The sequence below is a fragment of the Emydura macquarii genome, unplaced genomic scaffold, assembly GCF_026122565.2.
Source record: "Emydura macquarii macquarii isolate MOO-44397 ecotype Brisbane River unplaced genomic scaffold, CSIRO-AGI_Emac_v2 contig_1947, whole genome shotgun sequence".
Classification (NCBI taxonomy): domain Eukaryota; kingdom Metazoa; phylum Chordata; order Testudines; family Chelidae; genus Emydura; species Emydura macquarii.
The window spans coordinates 3,067,560-3,088,852 of NW_027132084.1; the positions used below are offsets into that span (position 1 = coordinate 3,067,560).

The 21,293-nt window shown below is 44.5% G+C and overlaps 1 protein-coding gene across 8 annotated transcripts in view; it reads right to left on the bottom strand.

Annotated features, from left to right (window-relative positions):
- TSNARE1 (t-SNARE domain containing 1) overlaps positions 1-21,293 on the bottom strand; it is a 565,000-nt gene that overhangs the window by 338,397 nt on the left and 205,310 nt on the right. For all 8 annotated transcript variants that reach the window (XM_067558348.1, XM_067558341.1, XM_067558345.1 and 5 more), the window contains one exon: positions 2,492-2,582. In XM_067558348.1, the coding sequence (XP_067414449.1) occupies positions 2,492-2,582 (91 nt within the window). The remainder of the gene's footprint in view (positions 1-2,491; positions 2,583-21,293) is intronic.

Here is a 21,293-nt window from a genome sequence, read left to right on the forward strand (position 1 = left end):
CATCAATGCTGTTATTGCACTCACAATAATGCTACTAGTCATTGTTTATTCTGCTTCTACAGATGTGGCTGTGGCGGCCAAACATTCAACATCTGCCGAACGCCTGTGGCTGATAAGAAAGACCTTGGAGGAGCAAAGAGAAGATGTTCCAAGAACTACTCTGAGATGGACAAAAAAGAAAAAAGGGCCTGGAGACACATGGAATGCCAGGACAGAAAGGAAAACCAGGAGCAAATGATGGCAGGTTATGAGCGTATGATAAAAACCATAGAGGAGCAAATGGAGCTGCTAAAGCCCTTAATCATGCTGCAGACTGAAAGCATGCATCCACTCCCTCCTCCCCTTGCAGCCAATACAGAACTGCTATCTGTGCCCTCCACAGACTCCACCTACCAATGTCCTGGGCTGTGTCAGTACCCCTTTCACTCCATCCTTTCAGACAGCTACCAGAATGACAGCTGGACTTACACCCACCTGTGATAACTCACATTGCCCCTGACCGCTTTCTCCCCTCCAGCCCCATTTTTGTGTTTGTTGTCAATTACTGTTATTTAATACAGACGTAACATTTGAAGAATAAGCAGACTTTATTTATCTCTTGCACACGCTGGTTCCACCTCTCACTGATACATAGAGCAAGCTGGAAAGCAGTCTGCATGATACATTGCTGTTTACAAAGACCCCTTATTGTGGCTCTTTGTCAAAAGAGTACCTCAAGGCCTCCCTAATTCGAATGGCCACCTTTGTTTGTGCCCCTCTAACAGCCCTGGCATCTGGTTGTTCATAGTCACCCACAAGGCGATCTGCCTCTGTGCTCCACCCAGGGGCAAACTTTTCACCCTTAGCTTCACATAAATTGTGGAGCACACAGCAGGCAGCTATAACCATGGGAATATCCTCCTCTTTGAGGTCCAGCCAACCGTAAAAGCACCTGCAGCAAGCCTTTAAACTGCCAAATGCACATTCAACAGTTATTCGGCACCTGCTCAGCCTGTTATTGAAATGCTCGTTGCTGCTATCCAGGTTGCCCATATAAGGCTTCATGAGCCAGGATCAGTATGGGCATTTCAACAGCCCCCATTAGAATCTTTTGGTCTGGAAAGAAAGTCCCTGCTTGCAGCTTTCTGTACAGGCCACTGTTCCTGAAGATGCCTGCATCATGCACCTTCCCTAACCAACCCATGCTGATGTCAGTGAAATGCCCATGGTGATCCACAAGCACCCACAGTCCCAGAGAGAAATACCACTTTCTGTTTATGTACTCTGTTGCAAGATGGTCCGGGGCCAAAACAGGGATACGTGTGCCATCTATTGCCATCCCCGCCACAGTTAGGGAATCCCATCGCTGCGAAGCCATCCACTCTTTCAGGCACATTGCTCAGAGTCACAGTCCTTCATAGCAGGATGTGATTAAAGGCCCTGCACACTTGTGAAAACACAACAGTGTCCAACAGTGGACTTCCCCAATCCAAACTGATTAACGACTGACCGGTAGCAGTCTGGAGTTGCCAGCTTCCCCACAGCGATCGCCACACGCTTCTCCACTGAGAAGGCGGCTCTCATTCTGGTGTCCTTACACTGCAGGGCAGGGGCCAGCACCGCACAGAGTTCCATGAAGGTGGATTCGAAAGTTCTGCAGCCCCTGCTCGTCATCCCAAACCTGCACAACGATGCAATCCCACCACTCAGTGCTTGTCTCACACACCCAAAAGTGGCTCTGCACCGCGGGCGGATGCTCCGTGAATACAAACAGTAATGCGATGCAGATCATTTGCATGGCACACAACAGGTCAAGCTCCTCGGATTCCAGTTCCGATTGGGCGGTCATGATACACTGCTCAACTAGCAGTTCAGAACACAGTGGAGAGCGCTGCAGGATCCAGATTTTCAGATAGAGATGGCGGGTGCTCAGGAAATGGGGGCAGTTGAAAAATGCTGAGAACTGCAGTAAAAAAACCCCGGAATGACGGGACAGAAATTAATGCATCATGGAATGTAGAGGCTACACCCATGATGCACTGCAGCCCAAACACCTTCCCACAACTCCTAGCAGCACAAAGTGGTGAGTTGCACAGCGGGACAGCTGCCTATGGGACACTGCTCTTAATGTTGATATTAGAGCACTGAGCATGGACGCGCTTCGGCGACACAGTGAGTGCTGTATGTACAGACGCGAGCGCTGTAATTACAGCGCTTTTTGATCTCTGCTGTAACTTGTGTCGACAAAGCTTTCTGGTGAAGACAAGGCCGAACTTAATGAGACCGAACTTCAGGAGACAGTTCTTTCCACAAGTCCTAAGTGGTCCCCTGCATCTGCTTCCCAATGGTGATTTATCGAGTCAACATGCAATTCAACACTACCACTGCATCAAAGCAAAGAAAATTATGAAGACACTGAGGTCAGCAACTTTAAGGCACTTGCTGACCACCACTTATCTTTAAAAACAAAAACCAAACTTTCTATCTAAATAGCATCTGAAAAGGCACCTACCCTAGATGAACCTCTGACAATTTCAGACAGCTGCTTGATAGCTTTGGTGCTGGTAGTGATGGTTTTATTGGTCTCTTGCTGGGTTGCATGCCTGTAGAAAAAAAGACCATGCGAATTACAATTACAGTTTCATTTCATAACCAGCCACACATATAACTATTATGACACAGTGCAGCTATAACACCAGAATACACATAGGCTATACTATGAAGATGTGAGGGCAGGTATACATAACAGAAGCAGCAACATTAAGGTTGGATAGTAGTAAATGCCAGAGACGGGATCCAACCAAATGACCACCAGTTGTAGTCAGCATAGAGAGAGGGGTTTGGATCTGTGTTTTAATAAGGGATGGTGAAAGGGGAGGCGGTGGTGGGGTGGATGGAAGCTGACAAAGAAGAAAGCCTGTTACAGATAGCTGGCTTGGCAATAACAAAGGGTGAGGGTAGCCCGAACAGAAAGAGAAAAAAAAGAACAGGAGGATCTGTAATGGAAAGAGATGTGACAAAGGAGCTAGTTGAAGGCACTGCCATGGAGGATCTAGACGACTGGAGAGAAAATCTGTATCAGGCAGTGAAAGTAGGTCAGGAAGAGGTTTAGCAGAGTGACTTAGCTACTGCAAAGCAACTACAGGGAGAGTTAGCAACTGACTGATGATTTGGTGAATTCCAGTGGCACCTACATGTTGGATTTAGGCACGCAAAGTGACAGTTCGGTGCCTACGTCTCCCTGGTGAATCTAGTCCAGACTCGGCCCAAAGGAGTTAACCATCTAAATCAAACGAGGCTGTCGGCAGGTAGATGTCAATCTCAATCCCTCACTCGTATTGGATTGCTCATCCCTGCCAGACGGGTGAGGTCTCATTAGAAGTTGGGCAGAAATGTGAAAACCAAGTGCATAAACTATATGTGAACAGAACAATCACTTCTTAAAAACAGGCTTCCAATTCCCGACTGGTTATTTAACATAATAGAAAAACAGAGAAATCACTTGAACACATACACAGCATATCACTAGATGAGGCTCAGAAGTCATTTTTACATGGCCGTATGCAGCCAATCTACCAAGTTAGCAGTCAAACATACCATGTTTGAATTAGAAATACAGATCTGCCTATTATCTTCTCTACCAAACTCAAGCAGAGGAAAAAGCCTGGCAGTTTGTGAAGAGAAGTAACACAGATTCCTGAGACATCTGGAGAAAATTATCTTTTCCCCACTCCAGTGGTGGAAATGGTAGCTCTATGGAGCCATGAGAGGGCAAATAAAAGAGACAAATCATTTATTCTGCTGCTATCACACCACACAACCTGGGCCCGTATCTAATGGATAGCAGTTCATACAGAAAATAAAAAATAAATATACATAGGCCTCTGTCCCACAGCCTCACTGTGCCACCCAAACACAGGGATCCCTGCTATGGGCCCACTACCCTACCCCACCCCACCCCACCCCGGAACCACGAGCACAGCCAAAGCGTGGCTCACATCAACCCTTCCAGCCTCTCCTTTTTGGAACAAACCCAGCTCCAAAGGAAAGTCTTTCCAGGGCACAAACATATTTTCATCCACAGCCTTCTCTTTTTGTGGTCAGGGCAGCCTCACCCCCACTCTGGCTTCCTCTTCCTGTCTGGGATATTAAACTGGGTCTGGCTGCCCGATAAGCTCCAGCTGTCTTATCCTTCCAGAATCTCTATTCTTCCCTGCCTGTTCTTTGACTCCATCCAAGAAGCACATGATAGGGAGGTAGGTTTGGAGTCTGACTCTTCCCAGGCAGTCCTCCACCCATGTCCTAAATCGACTTAATCCGTAAATATCTTGCATTGTCCACTGTCAGAAGACAGGATACTGGGCTAGACAGACCACCGGTCTGATCCAATATGGCCGTTATTATGTTCTTAGTTACTATATACACCGTCGCAGGCACATTGTACCACCCTGCCATGTACATGCTGTACCACTAACACCCCACTTTCCTGCCACAGCAATGGTGCACCACATGCACCTTATAGCGGCCTGACACAGGCCCTCCACATGCACACCGCCCTGGAGCACAATATTCCATTGTTTTCACCTCTGCAGGAAGCCTACGCAGGATCTATCAGCTTATAGCAAGAATTCCAGAAACCCACAACAGCTGACACAGACAGGGCGGCTGGCTGGGATTAAAACCCAGTCATCTTATGTACCGTACCTAACAAACCTATCTATGAAAGTCAATCTCTTCTGAGCCGTAGAGCAGCACTTCAGATGCACATTAAGGACTCAGCAGTACTAGGCAGAGGAAGTGAAGTCCTTTCTCACCACACAGGCCAAAGAACTAGAGAAACTAAGATTTAGACAAGTATTTAATTGTTTTACCCAGTCATAAGTAGAGTTGGGCAAAATTTTTCAGACAAAGAGTTAATTTGTTGAAAGCTTCATATTCAGTCAACGTGAAACTATAAATGAATTTGACAGAAACCCACCAAATAATTTCGCCCATTTGCCCCCACAAGACTTAGCTGCCATTCACAGGATGGGAGTGGGAAGTGGTGCGCTCACCTTGTAACATTGCGTGCTTAGGGCACTCACCCGAGATGTGGGGCAAGGATATGAATTTGGCTCTGCCCCACACTGATGAGTGCCCTACTCACCAGCCTCTCTAACTCTCTCTCTCTGGACCAATAATTAGTAGAACAGCTGCAACAGGAAAGAGACTCATATCAGAGTATCTGGTAGCCCAATGGCCAAGGCATATCCTCCCAGTGTCGTAGACCCAAGTTAAAATCCTTTTCCCACATCAGGTAGAGGGAGGGACTGAATGTGGGTCTGTAGGAAGGCGCTGTGGCCTTCCCTGGAGTCTGGACCCAAGGAAGGGCCACAGCGGCCTGGCTGGACAGAAACAGGCCCAGCAGACAAGTCTGCCCGGCAACAGAAAGGCCAGGCAGTGATAGGACCGCCCGGCCCGCCGAATCGGTGACAGTGGGGCAGAGCCCTACTGGAAGGAGCAGTATAAAAGCCAGGCCCCAGAACTCAGTCTGGGAGAAACATGCTGCCCCACCGGCTGAGGCCTAGGCCGGCGCCTAGCCGAGCCAATACCAGGGAAGCTCGCCTCCTGGAACAGAGACTCCGATCATCCCCGGACCGACCTGGGCCTGGAGACTGGGTAGGCCTTCATGTAGCTGGACCAGGCCACCCGGCCAGAGGGACTGGACCGAGGTACCAGAACCCCGGGACTGGACCGAGCCCCTGAGCAATCCAGGTGGAAGATACCCCCTGAGGCTGGACGGGACCTGGAGGAGCTGCCCAATGCCGAGCCCCCAGAGATGAGACAGGAACTAGATGAGCTGCCTGAGTCTGAGCCATCCCGAGCCCTGTGACCTAGAGGAGCTCCCCGCCTTGCCACCTGTGGATGATGAGGGACTGGCGGGCCTACCCCAGATCAAGCACCTCAGCAACCCCGAGGACCCTGACGAGCCAGGTACCTGGGGATATGGGGAGGAAGAGGGACAGCCAAAGTCAGTGGCTGGGACAGGGGCAAGCCCTGTCGGCGTGTTGCGGTGGGAGCCCCGCCGACTGAGTGGCAACGCCTTTGCCACTATTAGGGCCCTGGGCTGGGATGCAGTGGAGACGGGTGGGCCTGCGTCCCCCTCCCCCCTTCCCTAGCCACCCTGGGAGAGCCTCCTACTCCCTACCGCTCCCGAGAGCGGACCCAATGCTTGCTCGCCCGCCCTGCCTGGGCTAAGACCCCCACGAGAGGGCTAACTGTTCCCCCTTTAGGAAGGTGCTGTGGCCTTCCCCGGAGTCTGGACCCAAGGAAGGGCTCCAGCGACTGGGCCGGAGAGGACGGAGCTGTAACAGGGTCTCCCAAATCCTAGTGAGAGCCCTAACTACTGGGCTTGAAGTTGGTCACCACAACCTGAACCTCAAAAATTTTGCAAAACTAGTCCTTCATTTCCTTTGCTTTTAAGTTAAAAACTGCGGGGAAACCAAACCAAACCAAACCAGTTTGTTCAGAGGCATACAAAATGTTTTGTTTGACCCAAAATGAAACTTGTTGCCTTCTTCCATTCACCAGCATTTTCATAATTTTTTATTTAGTTCAACCTGAAATTGTATTTTTTTGAACTGCCAACAAAGTGGAAAATCCATTATTCACCCCACTCTACTAATAAATTCTGTTATGTCATGCTCCCTTTAGCTACCCTTTTATATTTTCATTGATTTATGGAAAATATCATATCCGGACGCATACCAATTGTTCCGGAGTACAATGGGACAGACTGAAAATCAAACTCTCCATCATCATTACATCTTCCGTCTTGAGGAATACCTAGTAGCCCAAGTCTGCAGTCCCTACTCAAATGAATCATTCTGCTGAGTGCATGAGTTCCGTGAGTAAGGGTTCTGTGACTGAGCCTTCAACATGTACTATATTAAATAATATTAAAAGGAAGTACAAGAAACTAGAGTTGATCCTGTCACCTTCTTAACCTCAAAAAATTGTCTATCAACAGCAGAAGTTGGAAATTTCCATATAGACAATCCCCATCCCCAAAGTAAAAGGCCATGGGCGCCAGGTTTGTATAATTTTTGGTGGTGCCCAGAATGGGTCCAAATCCCACCCCTCACACTTGCCTTGTAAGACCCTGAGGGGGAGGGTGCTGGCTGAGCACACATGGAAGAGGGGTGGGGCCAGGAGGTGAGGGTGGCTGCCGTGCTGCTTGGGGCAGAAGCGGCTCCTGGCCAGGGCGCTGGGCCCATGTGAGAGAGGGGCGCGGGGGAAGAGGCGGGGCTGGGAGGGGGGAACAGCCGCCACACTGCTTGGGGGCAGGGTGGTGCCGAAGCAGCTCCTGGCCAGCCACTGTGAGTGTGTCTGGGGGAGATGAGGGGGACAGAACGGCCGGCCTACCCTGGGTGCTGTGGACCGCTGTGCTCTGCCCCTGTACAGCTGAGCGCCCTTGGAGGTTCCATGGCCGGCCTCCCAGCAGCACAGAGATATTGGTGGACCCGGGCCCACATTCCTGAATATTGGTGAAGCACGGGCACCACAGGCCCATATAGCTAGCTGCCTATGTAAAAGGCCTGATCAATTTCTGAAATGGAATAAAAGCTCTGCTTTGCTTGGATTCTAATACAAATTTTGACCTAACATACAGTCTATGATAAATTAATGTCTTGTGTAAATTTTTCACTTGGTTCCCAATCCTTCAATTTTTCTGTCTTAAAAAAAAATGCTCTCCTTCCCCCTCTTAAAACACATTTTAACAACATTTTGGTGCCCGACTTTGGCAGTGGGAAGTGTGTTGTCAGCATAATTAACTTATTATGCTTTAGCCTCAGAGATACATTCAGAAATCAGACAGTGATTATATTTAATTTACATTAAATGCTATTGAGATCTTCATTAAAAATAAAGGCCTTGGAATTCCACCTCCTGCAGCATTTTATTTTACTTTAATATGTAATGGTAATACGATATGCCACTACTATTATTATTATTAGCTTCCTCCATATCCCTCTCCCTATGGAACTGTGCAAGTTAATTAAAGGGATGTCTCCGATGAATACAATTTCATTTTGAGAAAAGTCAGCCACACAATAGTAAGTTACATTTATAATCTATACAGATATAGTGTGAATATTTTATATATGCTGCAAAAAACTACATTGCCTATCATGATGCATCACAGGACTACAAATGGGATGAGATTCTTCTCCGTGTCCCCATTTTGCTCCTTCATTTCTCGAGACTGAGGCCCTTGATGCTGTGGCTGAGGGAGCATGTCTGGAGGTTGTCGGGCAATGTTTGATGCTTGAGGCAGGTTGTCGGAGTGCTACCCAGGGGTCCCAGTATGGCCATTTTGATGGCATAGAGCCTGGTGGAGGTGCACAAGGATGGTCGTACCAAGATGGTGGTGATGCCATTTGCTGGTACATACTGGGACCCTGTTGATAATGAGTCCTGTATGGAGCTTGGAAGGAGTATGGTGAGACCCCCTCTGGCTCACTATATAAACCCCTCACTTGATAGTGGAGGGTCATGGCATGATTGTGAGGATGTGCCCAGCAATGGCTCGGTGCCATGATCTTGGTACCGAAGGTTGGAGAGTCAGGTGCCTCCATCAGGCCTAGGCTACGGGCCTGATGGAATTCTGTCAGTACTGAGCATCCTGTCTTGGTGGCGATGCCAGGGAAGATGGAGACCTCATCTGTACCGGCCTCTCTGGTGCCGGATGGGCTATTATCCCTGGGAGTACCAATGTCAACTTACATACCAGGAGCATGTTACGGTGCTTGCCCTTATCTCTCGGTACCCAAGATTCTGTGGGCCTATCAGTGGTACCGGATACTGACGATCACTCAGTGCCAGCGATGCCAAAGATACTGAGTAGGATGATGATTGCTTTTGGCTATCCCTGGGCTCACTGAGGGGACTTCCCATTCACTTTTTTGACTTGTGAGAGGAATCCCCAGCCCGTTTATTTTATAATTTTTGATCCACTGACCTTCAAAGTTGAAGGTTGAGAGGAAGACTCATGCCTGCTGAAGGGCTGGGGTCGGAGCATTGCCTCCATGAAGATGATTTTCTGGTGAAGCTCTCTGTCCTTGCAGGATCTGAGTTAGAGCTGCTGACAGAGGGAACGCTTTTTCTGGATGTGGCCCTCGCCGAGGCAGCAGATGCACTGGGAGTGCTTGTCCATGACCGGAATCTTTTCAGTGCAAGTGCAGCGCTTCTTAAAGCCTGGAAAGCCTGGCATACCCTTGTCCGGGAGGGGGCGGTACCTCCAACATGGGGGGTTGACAAGTCCTTTCTGCTTCCTTTTTTTAGGCACGGTCAAATAAACAATTTAAATGAGAAAAAGAAACAAAAAAGGCTTCACAGGAAGCTAAACTGTTTTGAAACACATTTTCTTGAAAGGAGTGTATATACCCACATGAATGAAAGGTTTTCAAAGCAAGTGGGGGAATTAACCAAACAAGTCTGATTATTTTTTAAACATCTGTGCGCGCATGTGCATGTGTGTATACCTACATAATCACACGTATATGTACACATGGACACACAGAACACATAAAACAACGTTAAAAATGTCAGAGCTGTGAAGTCAAGCACTCAAGGGGACAGAGATTGAACCTGTGTGCCTTCATTCACACTGCCCCCTTTGTTTGGAATAATCCTCCACTTTTCTAAATCATGTGACCCATTTGCATCTCCTCTTTAAAAGCCAACTCCTTCCAGGAATTCTTTCTACCCCCTTCCTCATCAATATTCTCACCATTCTCTCCCTTTACCTGAACGACTCGTCAATATCATGTCTCCATTTTGTCTGTCTTGGAGAGTTACTTCTTTGGGGCGGATGACATACTTTATTCCATGTTCATGGTCATTTATGACACTATAGAAATGATTATTAAGAAGCTAAAGAGACAGTTTTAAGTCTGGGCAAATGCAGCTGTGACTTCAGACACATTGCTCCATCATTCTTGATTAATAAGCCATTCCTTCTTATCTTCTGTGCAAACGCCTGCCTCCTCAGCAGGCTGAAGGGAGTAAATGCACATTATCAGGCAAGTACAGATGCTGGGGTAGATGCAGCCATGCACACAGGAGTTTAAAAGGATGGAACAGCCATACACAAAATATTTAGATGCCAGCGATGAGCACAGTAATAATACGCAGACTGGATAGAGTTAGACTGAGGAATTTAGGACACTTTCAGGATGATCACTGGCAGCTATTTTTGACAGGTCAAGTCCCCAGCTGAAAGTTCAGAGGTGGCACATGGTGAAAAATAAAGATCAGATACTGTGGACAGATAGATATTACATATAGCCAAGAGAGGAGACTTCAGGGCACCGTGTCCCCCCCCCCCTCCCCCCTTGGATACCATTTTCCTACAGCAATTGATGATGTTTACAACACCTTAACTATCAAAATATCATCCTAATAACTTAGAATTTACACTGCTGCTTCTATCCCAAAAGGATCTCAAAGCACTTTATAAATTACATACACTATAAGGAATCCTTTCATTCACTACAGAAAGACAGCTGCCTGTGGTGACAACTCTTAAATCAACATGACAGCATTCTATGGCCATTTTGCACAAGTGTAAATGACTGCTCAAAGTCTAGGGGTATGTCTTCACTGCGGGCTCTACGGCAATCGAAGCAGTGGGATTGACTGAGCGGGTTGTGTAGACCTGCTCAATCGATCCCAGATGGCCTCTCTGGTCGACATTGGTAATCCACCTCCCCGAAAGGAGTAAGGCTGCATCAATGGGAAGGCGTCTCACATCGATGCAGCCCCATGAAGACACCGCAGTATGTCAACGTAAGTACGTCGATGGAGATACGCAAGCTACGTTTGTGGTAGTGTAGACCCGGCCTAGGGCTATAAAGCATTGGGCCCAGTAACTCTACACAACATTTTAGCACAGGAACTAAAGACTAAAGCACACAATTAAAACCAAGAAAATTGAGACAGACAAAATGCAATTTTCTAAATTGTAATTTGACTAGGACACAAAGTTAATAACCATTGTCTTGCAAAACACTGTCATTCAATCTTTAATGGACAGAAGTAGTTAGGAGGTTTGCAACAGTTTGCAACAGTTACGTCACCTACACCGTAGCCAAAGCTCTGTGTTGAAGGGGTGAGGATGGAGTGGAAGGAGGGGGAGCAGCACACTTCATAATGGGTATGGCTGATTTCTCTCACACACACCTGCGCCCTAACACAAGAGCAATACCACGGTTTTCAGGTGCATGTCAAGGATATATCTAAGTACCTACATGAAGAACAAATATTTAATAATGGGCTCTTCAATCTAGCAGAGAAAGATATAATCCCATCCAATGACTGGAAGTTGAAGTTATTCACACTGGAAATGAGGTGTACATTTTTAACAGAGAGAGTAATTAACCATTGAAACAATTTACCAAGGGTTTGTGGTGGATAGTTCATCACTGGCCATTTTTCATTTGACTGGATTTAAAAAAAAAAAGATCTGTTCTAGGAATTATTTTGGGGAAGTTCTATGCCTTGTGTTATACATAATGTTCTGCATTTTCAGTTTTTAACGATTAATGATAAATTACCAGGTTATTTTTTTTTATTAAAGGAGTTCAGTTTTTATTGATTTACACCCATTTGTCAATCCACTCAGTATTTTTTCGGGTACTTAAACTTAAAGCTTTACACAATTGTTACATCCTACAGCTGTGAGACTGAAGCAGTTCCACAGTGTAAAACGCAGAACACACACATGGTGGAGGTCAGAAAATCAAACAATGTTAATACGGTGCTATGATTGGCTTACAAGAAGACATTGCCCAGCTATTTCTTTACGTCCGTTTAGTGTGGTACTCAATGTAAACAATCAATCCTCCACAGATAAAGATACGTAATGACCCTTATCCACCCGTTTACCTCCTTTAGTGCTAATCTTCTTCGGGTTTGGATGGACGGGCCTGGGTTCTTCTGGATCCCCACACAGTGAGTTCTGCCCTTTCTGTGGTTGGCTCCAAACTACCCCAAAATGGCTTCTTTCCCTCCTGTGCTCCCAACAGAGGACATCACATTCCCTTTTAGTTAGGCAATCTCTTCTTCCCAGGCTTTCCCTTGTCAGTCATTTGACTCTGCCCCTTCCTCTGACCAGGCATGCCTGCTTCCCCAAACCAACAGGGGCCCCATTGTTCTACACAGTGTCTCTCATCTCTCCCTCTGAGTTGCCTAGCAACCTCTGTCCCCTTGTTTCCCCCTTCCTACCAGTGACACTGTGCCTCTCACTGAACTACCAGCACACAGAGCCCCAGGAACCTAGGAAGTTCCTTCCCAGTGTTACAGATAAATGAGGTAAAAAGGTAAATGGGGCAAAGGCACAAATATATGCCTGAATACAACAAGAAAATAAGTGCTTAGAAATTTTCCAGAAAAGTAAAGATAGTAGTGAAGAGTTTGCATTGCACTGCTAGTACTGCAGCTCTGAGGTCAATCATAGAGGATGGGTGAGGATCTGAAGGGACCTCATGAGGTGACCTAGTCCAACCCCCTGCTCAAAGCAGGACCAACCCCAACTAAATCATATTCCACCACCTCCCTAGGTAATCCATTCCAGTGCTTCACCACCCTCCTAGTGACAAAGTTTTTCCTAATATCCAACCTAGATCTCCCCCACTGCAACTTGAGACCATTGCCCCTAGTTCTGTCATCTATTATCACTGAAAACAGCCTAGCTCCATCCTCCCTGGAGCCCCCTTTTCAGGTAGTTAAAGGCCGCTATCAAAACCCCCCTCATTCTTCTCTTCTGCAGACTAAAAAAGCCAAGTTCCCTCAACCTCTCCTCATAAGTCTTGTGTTCCAGCCCCCAATCATTTTTGTTGCCCTCCGCTGGACTCTCTTCAATTTATCTACATCCTTGTTGTAGTGGGGGGCCCAAAACTGACCCAGTACTGAAAATGTAGCCTCACCAGTGCCGAATAGAGGGGAATGATTACTTCCCTCGATCTGCTGGAAATGCTCCTACTATTGCAGCCAAATATGCCATTAACCTTCTTGGCAATAAGGGCACACTGTTGACTCATATCCAGCTTCTTGTCCACTGTAACCCCCAGGTCCTTTTCTGCAGAACTGCTGCCTAGCCCGTTGGCGCACAGTCTATAGCAGTGCATGGGATTCTTCTGTCCTCAGTGCAGGACTCTGCACTTGCCCTTGTTGAATTGTAGTCACAAAACTTGATTCTGTTGTATTGATTCTATGTGAAATACCCTTATTCGTTTGGTACATGACAAACCACCACAGCAGTTTCTGTGTGGCATTGCATTTTGGGTATGTAGGGCGATCTGTTCACTATTGATAAGTTTGTTTGAAACCACCATCTGTTTGTCCAAAACTAATATCTGATCATTGATTATCCTGTTTGTAAAGTTACCAAAGATTATTTTGGGAAACTGTTGCTATTATTGAAGTACATATATGTTTTAAGATCACTGCTTAAAGTAACATCAGCAAATGTTCTGAAACAAAAAGATTCGATGTTAAATGAGGATGTTTTTAAATAATAGTGAATGTTTTAGATAAAAAGAAATGTTATTGTTTCCGAAGGACACTTGTGTCTTCCAGTTACAAGTTTTAAGTAAATGTTAAGAGATTAGAATGTGAATAGATGAATGAGTGATGTGTGTATGTGAGACTAGAGTGACGGGAAAAGGCGCCAGCCTCAGATGTTCAAGGAAGTGAAGATAACAACTCTTATGACCCAGATGGCCAAAGACTGCCCACCCTGATGATCCTGGGATCCACCTCGAAGGACGAAAACAAGATGAACTATGAAAAATAACAACAATGGTCATGCTTGCATAACATGGGTGATTAATAATCACACCAAGATGCAGATGCAGCATGATGAAGCAGAACCTATAGAATGGCATAACAGCTTACCCCTATAAAAAGCGACAGAAAGATGAGGACTTTGGGTTTGGTTCTATAATCATCCTCCAGGAGCATCGGTGTGCACCGGCAGACCCCTGCTCCCTCCCTCATGTCTTAGCCACCTGGTCAGTGGACTAACACAAGCAACTGAGGCTTGTAATTATGCTTCATCTTTGTAGAACTGTGTGTGTGTGTGTGTGTGTGTGTGTGTGTGTGTGTGTGTGTGTGTGTGTGTGTGTGTGTGTGTGTGTGTGTGTGTGTGTGTGTGTGTGTGTGTGTGTGTGTGTGTGTGTGTGTGTGTGTCCAATTGCTTTTTGAAATTTCTGTATTCACAATAAAGGTGGTGTATATAAGATCCTGCTGTTAATTTTATAAGTATAACAGAAACTCATCAGATTTTTTTTGGCCCAATCCTCCGATTTGTCTGGGTCACTCTGTATCCTATCCCTACCCCCGAGTATATCTACCACTCCCCCCAGCTTTGTGTCATCTGCAAACTTGCTGAGGGTGTAATCCACCCCCATCCTCCAGATCATTAATGAAGATGTTGAACAAAACCAGCCCCGGAACCAACCCTTGGGGAACTCCACTTGTTACCGGCTGCCAATTAGCCACCACGCCGTTGATTACTAGCCATTGAGCCCAATGATCTAGCCTTATAGTCCATTCATCCAACCCATATTTATTTAACTTGCTGATAAGAATACTGTGGGAGACTTTATCAAAAGCTTTGCTAAAGTCAAGGTATATCACGTCCATCCCTCTCCCTACATCCACAGAGACAGTCACCTCTTCATAGAAGGCAATCAGGTTGGTCAGGCATGACTTGTCCTTGGTGAATGCATGCTGATTGTTCCTGATCACCGTCCTCTCTTCAAAGTGCCTCAAAATGGATTCCTTGAGGACATACTCCATGATTTTTCCAGGAACTGAGGTGAGGCTGATGGGTCTGTAATTTCTGGTTCCTCCTTCTTCCCTTTTTTGAAGATGGGCACTATATTTGCCTTTTTACAGTTCTCCCACTGACAGACTAAAGGAGCATGTTGAAAGCAAGTGACACAAGAAACTTAAAGAAGAAAGTGAGCTTTGAGCTAAACAGTCAATATCTGGAGCTTTCACAAGGGCTTTAATGAAAGAAAGGATTGTACACGATTGTGTCAATGAATTTGTGCATGTTCTTTGTTTCACTGGACACTAGCTGTTAATAGCAGAGGGACCTACTGGTGACTTTGTGCAACAATACTGTCAAGCAGCAAAAACCCTTCCTAATGCAGACAACGTCAGTCATAAGTATTTGAAAGAAAATGATGATGCTTTAGTACCTAAACTGATGGAATGAATTGTTGGCAATGTAGTGTCTAGTTTGATTTTTGACAAATCTCCTGATGCTTTGGAGCATCTGATTCTTGGCCTTTTGTTTTCATTTTTTTTTATTTAAAATGAATAAACCTGCATTGTTTTGTGCCGATGTGACATTCATCCCTTTTGCTAACAGCCGTTTTGTAAATGCAGCAATAACTGACATATTTGAGATGTACTGACTAACTAGGGAAAATGTGGCTCCAACTAACACAGATTCTGCTTCCTACATAGCTAAGTTCGAATGGAGATTAAACTCAATCAGAAACCAGAGCTGCTACATATGACTTGTCCTGCTCACCTGATTAACATTGCACTGTCAGCAGCTACCGCTACAGAAGAAATGAAAGACGTGAAATCTTGCATCATTGGATTCGGGGCTGTTTTCAAGCATGTGAACAAGTTGAAGCCATTAATAAAGATGTTGAACAGTCTATAATGGGATTCTTTCTTCCTAAGTGGAGGACTCTGCACTTTTCTTTGTTGAACCTCATTAGATTTCTTTTGGCCCAATCCTCCAGTTTGTTTAGGTCACTCTGTATCCTATCCCTACCTTGCAGGGTATCTACCACTCCCCCCAGCTTAGTGTCGTGAAACTTGCTTGCAGATCATTAATTGGACCGGCCCCAGGATCGAAGAAATGAAAGACGTGAAATCTTGCATCATTGGAGCATTTTTTTTTTTTTTTTTTTTTTTTACACAGCATTAGATGAGTGCAGGGCCAATTGCTGATTGTTGTGTCACACTGGTGGATGACTGAGTATTTAGCTGCCTGTCATGCAAATAATGCATGGACTATGCTAATGCGTCTCCTGGATCATCCTCAGTTTGTTGGTTCCAAAGCAAAAACTCAGAAGAGACTGACAAATTCCCAAAATGAACTCCAGCTTCTGCGCATAAAGTAATGTCCATTGTTGAACACTTGGAATCACTGTGACACACAGAAAACACTAGCGTTTTCTCCAACTACGGCCAACATGTTTGCCAATACAGCCATTCACTGGATCCTGACAACCAAAATCTCATCTGAACTTAGTACAAAAGCTGCATATGGCATAAGAAACATATGGCATAAGAAAACCCAGCTGTTTTTGGAAATCGTTCCCACCCCTGAACATGAGAAAACCAAAAATGTGTTCAAAATCTTCAACACAACACTCAGCAAGAAATGGAAGACAATCATGGCTCATAATCTGTACCCCGAAATTTAGTGCTGAAGATTCTTTTTGGAATGCCATCTCAGTGCTGCACCCTTTCCTCAAAGAGAGTTTTGCAGCAGTCTACGACCCTTATGCCATAGTGCCAGAGCGTTTCAACCATTAGCTACTAAAGATGAAATTTCAAATCTGAAAGGGGAATTTATTACTTACATGAACTTGCCTAACTCTGAGAACATGAAACTAGATATACTGGCTTTTTGGAACAGTCATCAAGACACATTTTCCAACTTCAGCAAAGTGGCTCAGCAAACGTTGAGTGAACACTCAGATATATGGACGCAGAGCGCATATTTTCAAAGTTGGACTACTTCCAAGACAGCAAAAGACTCAACATGAGTGAGGTTACTTTGATAAAAATTATGCAAACCAGGATTTATTGAAAAACTACTATCTTGGAGAGAGACAAAATATACCTCTTTATATTAAAAAAAAAAAAAGTTTCAATTATACTGTAGTAAAACGTGTATGTTACAAAAAAAAAAAAATCTTTTTATTTCCCCCCTGATTTTTCCTGGGTTTTTTTGTTTATGTGTTTGTTTTTTAACCCTATTTCATCCTGGTTTTAGTGTTTGGAAAATAAACACTGAAAAGTTTCCAGATTCTTTTGTACAAATAAAAACTGAAAACACGGAACACTAGCTATACAGGATTTCAGACTAGATTATTTCAATGGTCTCTTCTGTCCTTGGAATCTATGAATATTTACTGTGCCATTTTAAACTTAATTAGATTTTCTATCACATTTGGTGCCTAGGACTTTGAAAGCAACTGAACAATTTAGAAGTTGGGTGATCAAGTTGGTTTGACTACAACTAAGTCAGGTAGCATACTGTATCTTATATTAAATGCTCCTCAGATGACGCTCTGGTTAATGTCTTTTGCACAGCAATTGGAATGCCTAGTGAACACTGTAATTTGCTTTTATAAAAGAAGAAAAAAACTACTTTTTACTTAATGGGGAAATGGGTTATATGATTGGGACAGAACATATCCTTGTATCCACAGCCTGCACATGACTGTCATAATTTTTGTACACAGTATGCCTTACGAGGTACCATTTGAAAACTCATAATTTGCGGGTCACTACTGTCCTGGCAGAATATGTGTGGAAACATTGTATGTGACACTAAGATTTTGCTGTATGTTAGCACATGTTCGAAACCACAGCTCTACCCAAGCAGAAGTGGGCAAACAGGTCTATCCTAAATGAAGTAATGTGTGCCCTGTGTAATTTGCATGTAAGCAGAAACAGAGTCATCAAGCAGGAAGGAGAGACAAAGGAAGCTCAAACATGTGGAAAAAACCACCAGGGCATATCCTTCCACATAGACTCTTTCTCTCTTGAATCTCAGACGGAAATGTTTTTCAAAAGATGGACTGACACTATAAAAAGGAAGCATAAACACCCCACTGCACCCTTCTCTTTTTCCCTGCCCATCACATTCACGATGCTTGAAGCCACAAAGGAAGCATTCACTGGAGTCTGGAAGAAGGGGTCCTGATTTAAGAAATTTAGTCAGTAAAGCTGCTGAAAGCAAATGGTGAGAAAACTTTGCTTTGAATTCAACACAGTTTGTTAGGCATCAGTTGTGTTTTATCTGACCTTTATGCCTCATTAATTGTACTCACTTAAAATCTCTTTTTAGTTAATCAACTGTTTTATTGCTTTAATCTAATCCAGTCTGTTTAAATTGAAGTGTCTGGGAAACTCCATCTGAGGTGGCAAGTTGTGTGAATATTATTTCTATTAAACAAATAACAGACTTTATATAAATAAACCCAGTATAACACTGGGACACACCACTTATGGTGTAATGATGTATTCCAACGTATGTCATGTAAGATGTTTTTGGAATGCTCATGGCATCTTGAACATTACTGTTAAAAGGACTGGCCCACCAGATGTCAACAAACAAATCCACAAAGGATCATAGTGACTCAGGGCATGGAGGGAACCATACATGGACACTGTGTGTCACCTGACCCTGAAAGGGGGTGGCGAAGCCCCAGAGGGGAGAAGGAACATTTTTAAAAGGAGACATTTTGCAATCTCTCTCTCTTCCACCTCCACCTACAAACACCACCAAGCAACTGAAGTGCTGATCACAAGGGGAGGGCCTGACTAGATGCAGACCAGCCAGCCTGTGGTGAGAATCTTCTGAGTTTGTAAGGTTGCTGAAAGTGTTACGCTTATCTTAGAATGCGATTTGCCTTTTATTTTCACTCGATCAAATCTGACCTGCTTTCCTCTGATTTTATAATCACTTAAATTTTTTCTGTATTTAATAAATTTGTTTGTTTTATCTAAAGCAGTGCATTTTGTTTAAGTTGTGTTAGAGACTTCATTTGAAGTGACAAGGTTGGTGCATATCAATTTCTTTGATAAATTGATAAACATATGAGCTTGCAGTGCTCAATGGGCAACACTGAACATTGTAAGATGGCAATTCCTAGGGTTGCATACAGGACTGGGGTTAGTGGCTGGGGTCATACCATTCCATAATCCCATGAGTGGCTGGCTTGAGGCACTTACTCACTGAGTTGGGAGAAACTTACTTACTGGTGCCTGTGCATGATCTAATCAGGAGTGGGAGTTCACACAGCAGAGTAAGACGGGCTCCAGGAATGGGGAATTGGGTGACACAGTGATTCTGTGTCTGGGGCTGGTGTTGGGGTCACCCTGCAGTATAATCAAGGCTGGTAAGAACCAAGATGTGGCTGGATGGCTGCTGCACACACAGAAATAGCGGGGAGTGACTTGAATGCTGGAGGCTGTTTGTGAGCAGTCCAGAGTGGAGGCTACAGCAGCAAACCATTGTAAAGGGAACCCTAAGTTAGAGGGTAGGGGTGACACAGCTACTTATAGGTTTGGATTGTACCCTGCTATGTCACAATGATCTCAGGTTTAAGCACTGATACGCTGAGCACGTGTATTGATATATGCTCCCTAAATTCTTTAGTTGTCAGGAGCATGAAGACAAGAGGGAACAGCATGGTTTTGTAAGGAATTCATTACTCAAATGAAAGTTGTTAGCATTTTCCATCATGTCTTAGGGCCTGATTCTGTGAAGCACTGAAGTCAGTGGGAGTTGAGAATACTCAGAATCTCATAGGATCGGCCCATAAATGATAAACATTTGTATATTGAATTTTACATTCATAATAATTTGCATAGCTTCAGACATTCCTCTAGTCTCCAAACTCTACTGACCACTGGAGCAGCAAGAGAGTGACATGAGATCCCTTGATAGACTCAGGAGCTCAATCCAATCAGCTTAACATGAACATCTGTTAATCTAGTCGATAAAGATATATATCTAATATCAAGATATAGATAGAAGATCCAATAACAAGAATCTATGATCAGACCCTGAGACTCCCAGTGCAGCAGTGTTGTAAAGCATTATCACAGCACCATCAGGCCAGTCCAAATCAATAGGGCAGATCCTCCAATGGATCTGTGCCAGTTTACACCAGCTGAGGATCTGACCCAATGAAATGAGTTGTTCTATTAACGCAAACTTATGTATAGTAATGCAACTGCTGATGCAGTAATACTCTTTAAACCGAGAGAATAGAATAACCAGCTATAACTGGGGAATTAATGTTTTATGGCCAAGATACAATATCCTGCCTTATCCTCTACATTTCCTGCTGCTGCTTGCCTATGCGGAGAGAGATTAAAGCACCATGCATCTTTCAAGTGAGCATTTATTACAAAAGTAAACGTCAGAAAGGCAAGCTGGAAGAGGTGGTTGTTTAATCAAGTCTAAGGGTACTTTTGCTGTATCGTTAAGCCTCAAAGTAAGAGCTAAATCCACTTGTTCTACCTCAAAAATTGTGTTCTACACTTTTTTTCTGTTCATCGCTAGGACCTGCTGCTCTGCTGACTTGCACTTTGTGCAGTCATTTACATCTGGGCAAAGGGAGTGCAAAATGTTACAACTCTAATCTGGCAATGTAGATGCCTACTTCACATAGGTGCAAATTAGTCTAAAGTACAAGTCCGGTGAGAACTGAGGCACTGGCTTCCAGTTTCAGCCATGAAGCTATCTTATAATAAGAATATATTTCTGTATATTTCTGGAGTGCCGATCATCCCAAATTATCCCAGAGGTGTTTTTTGTTTGTTTGGTTGGTTGGTTGTTTTTTTTTAAAGGCAGATGGCCACTAGTCTTCACCAAGAAATATAGAACCAAATTGAACCCAGAACACAATCCTGTAGGCTTACGAACTTCTCTGAACTTTACACCAAACTATTAACAAACAACACTTGTGGTTACTTGTTTGTTCTCTCCTCCCACTCCTCTCTATTTTGCCAAATATACATCAATAGCAGGACCACCTCATTCCCCAATAAGACAGTCAGTTGGAACCACAGCAAATGTCTTGTTACAGCTAAGCTATATCACACACATCACTTTCCCTTTAACCACTAAACGTGTTAGCTTACCAAGGAAAGAAATTACATTAATTTGCCATCATTTGGTTTTGTTAAACCCTAGTTGTTTAGTATTTATCCCCTTATTTCCCTCTAGGTGTTTACAAATTGACTACTTCATTAATTGCTCTAGCAATTTACTTCATATTGAAGTTAAACTTCCTGGTATGCAATTTCCTGGGTCCTACTTTTCCCCTCCTTCAAAAAATATGGCTGTTTGGCCATTTCCAATACCTTGGGGCCTCACCTGCTTTCCGTGCGCTCGTATAAATAATAGCCAATTGGTTCCACTGATACTTCCTCTAATCCCTTTAGCACTCCAGGTTGAATTGCATCGAACCCTGAGGATTGGGCTCCTCAGCTTG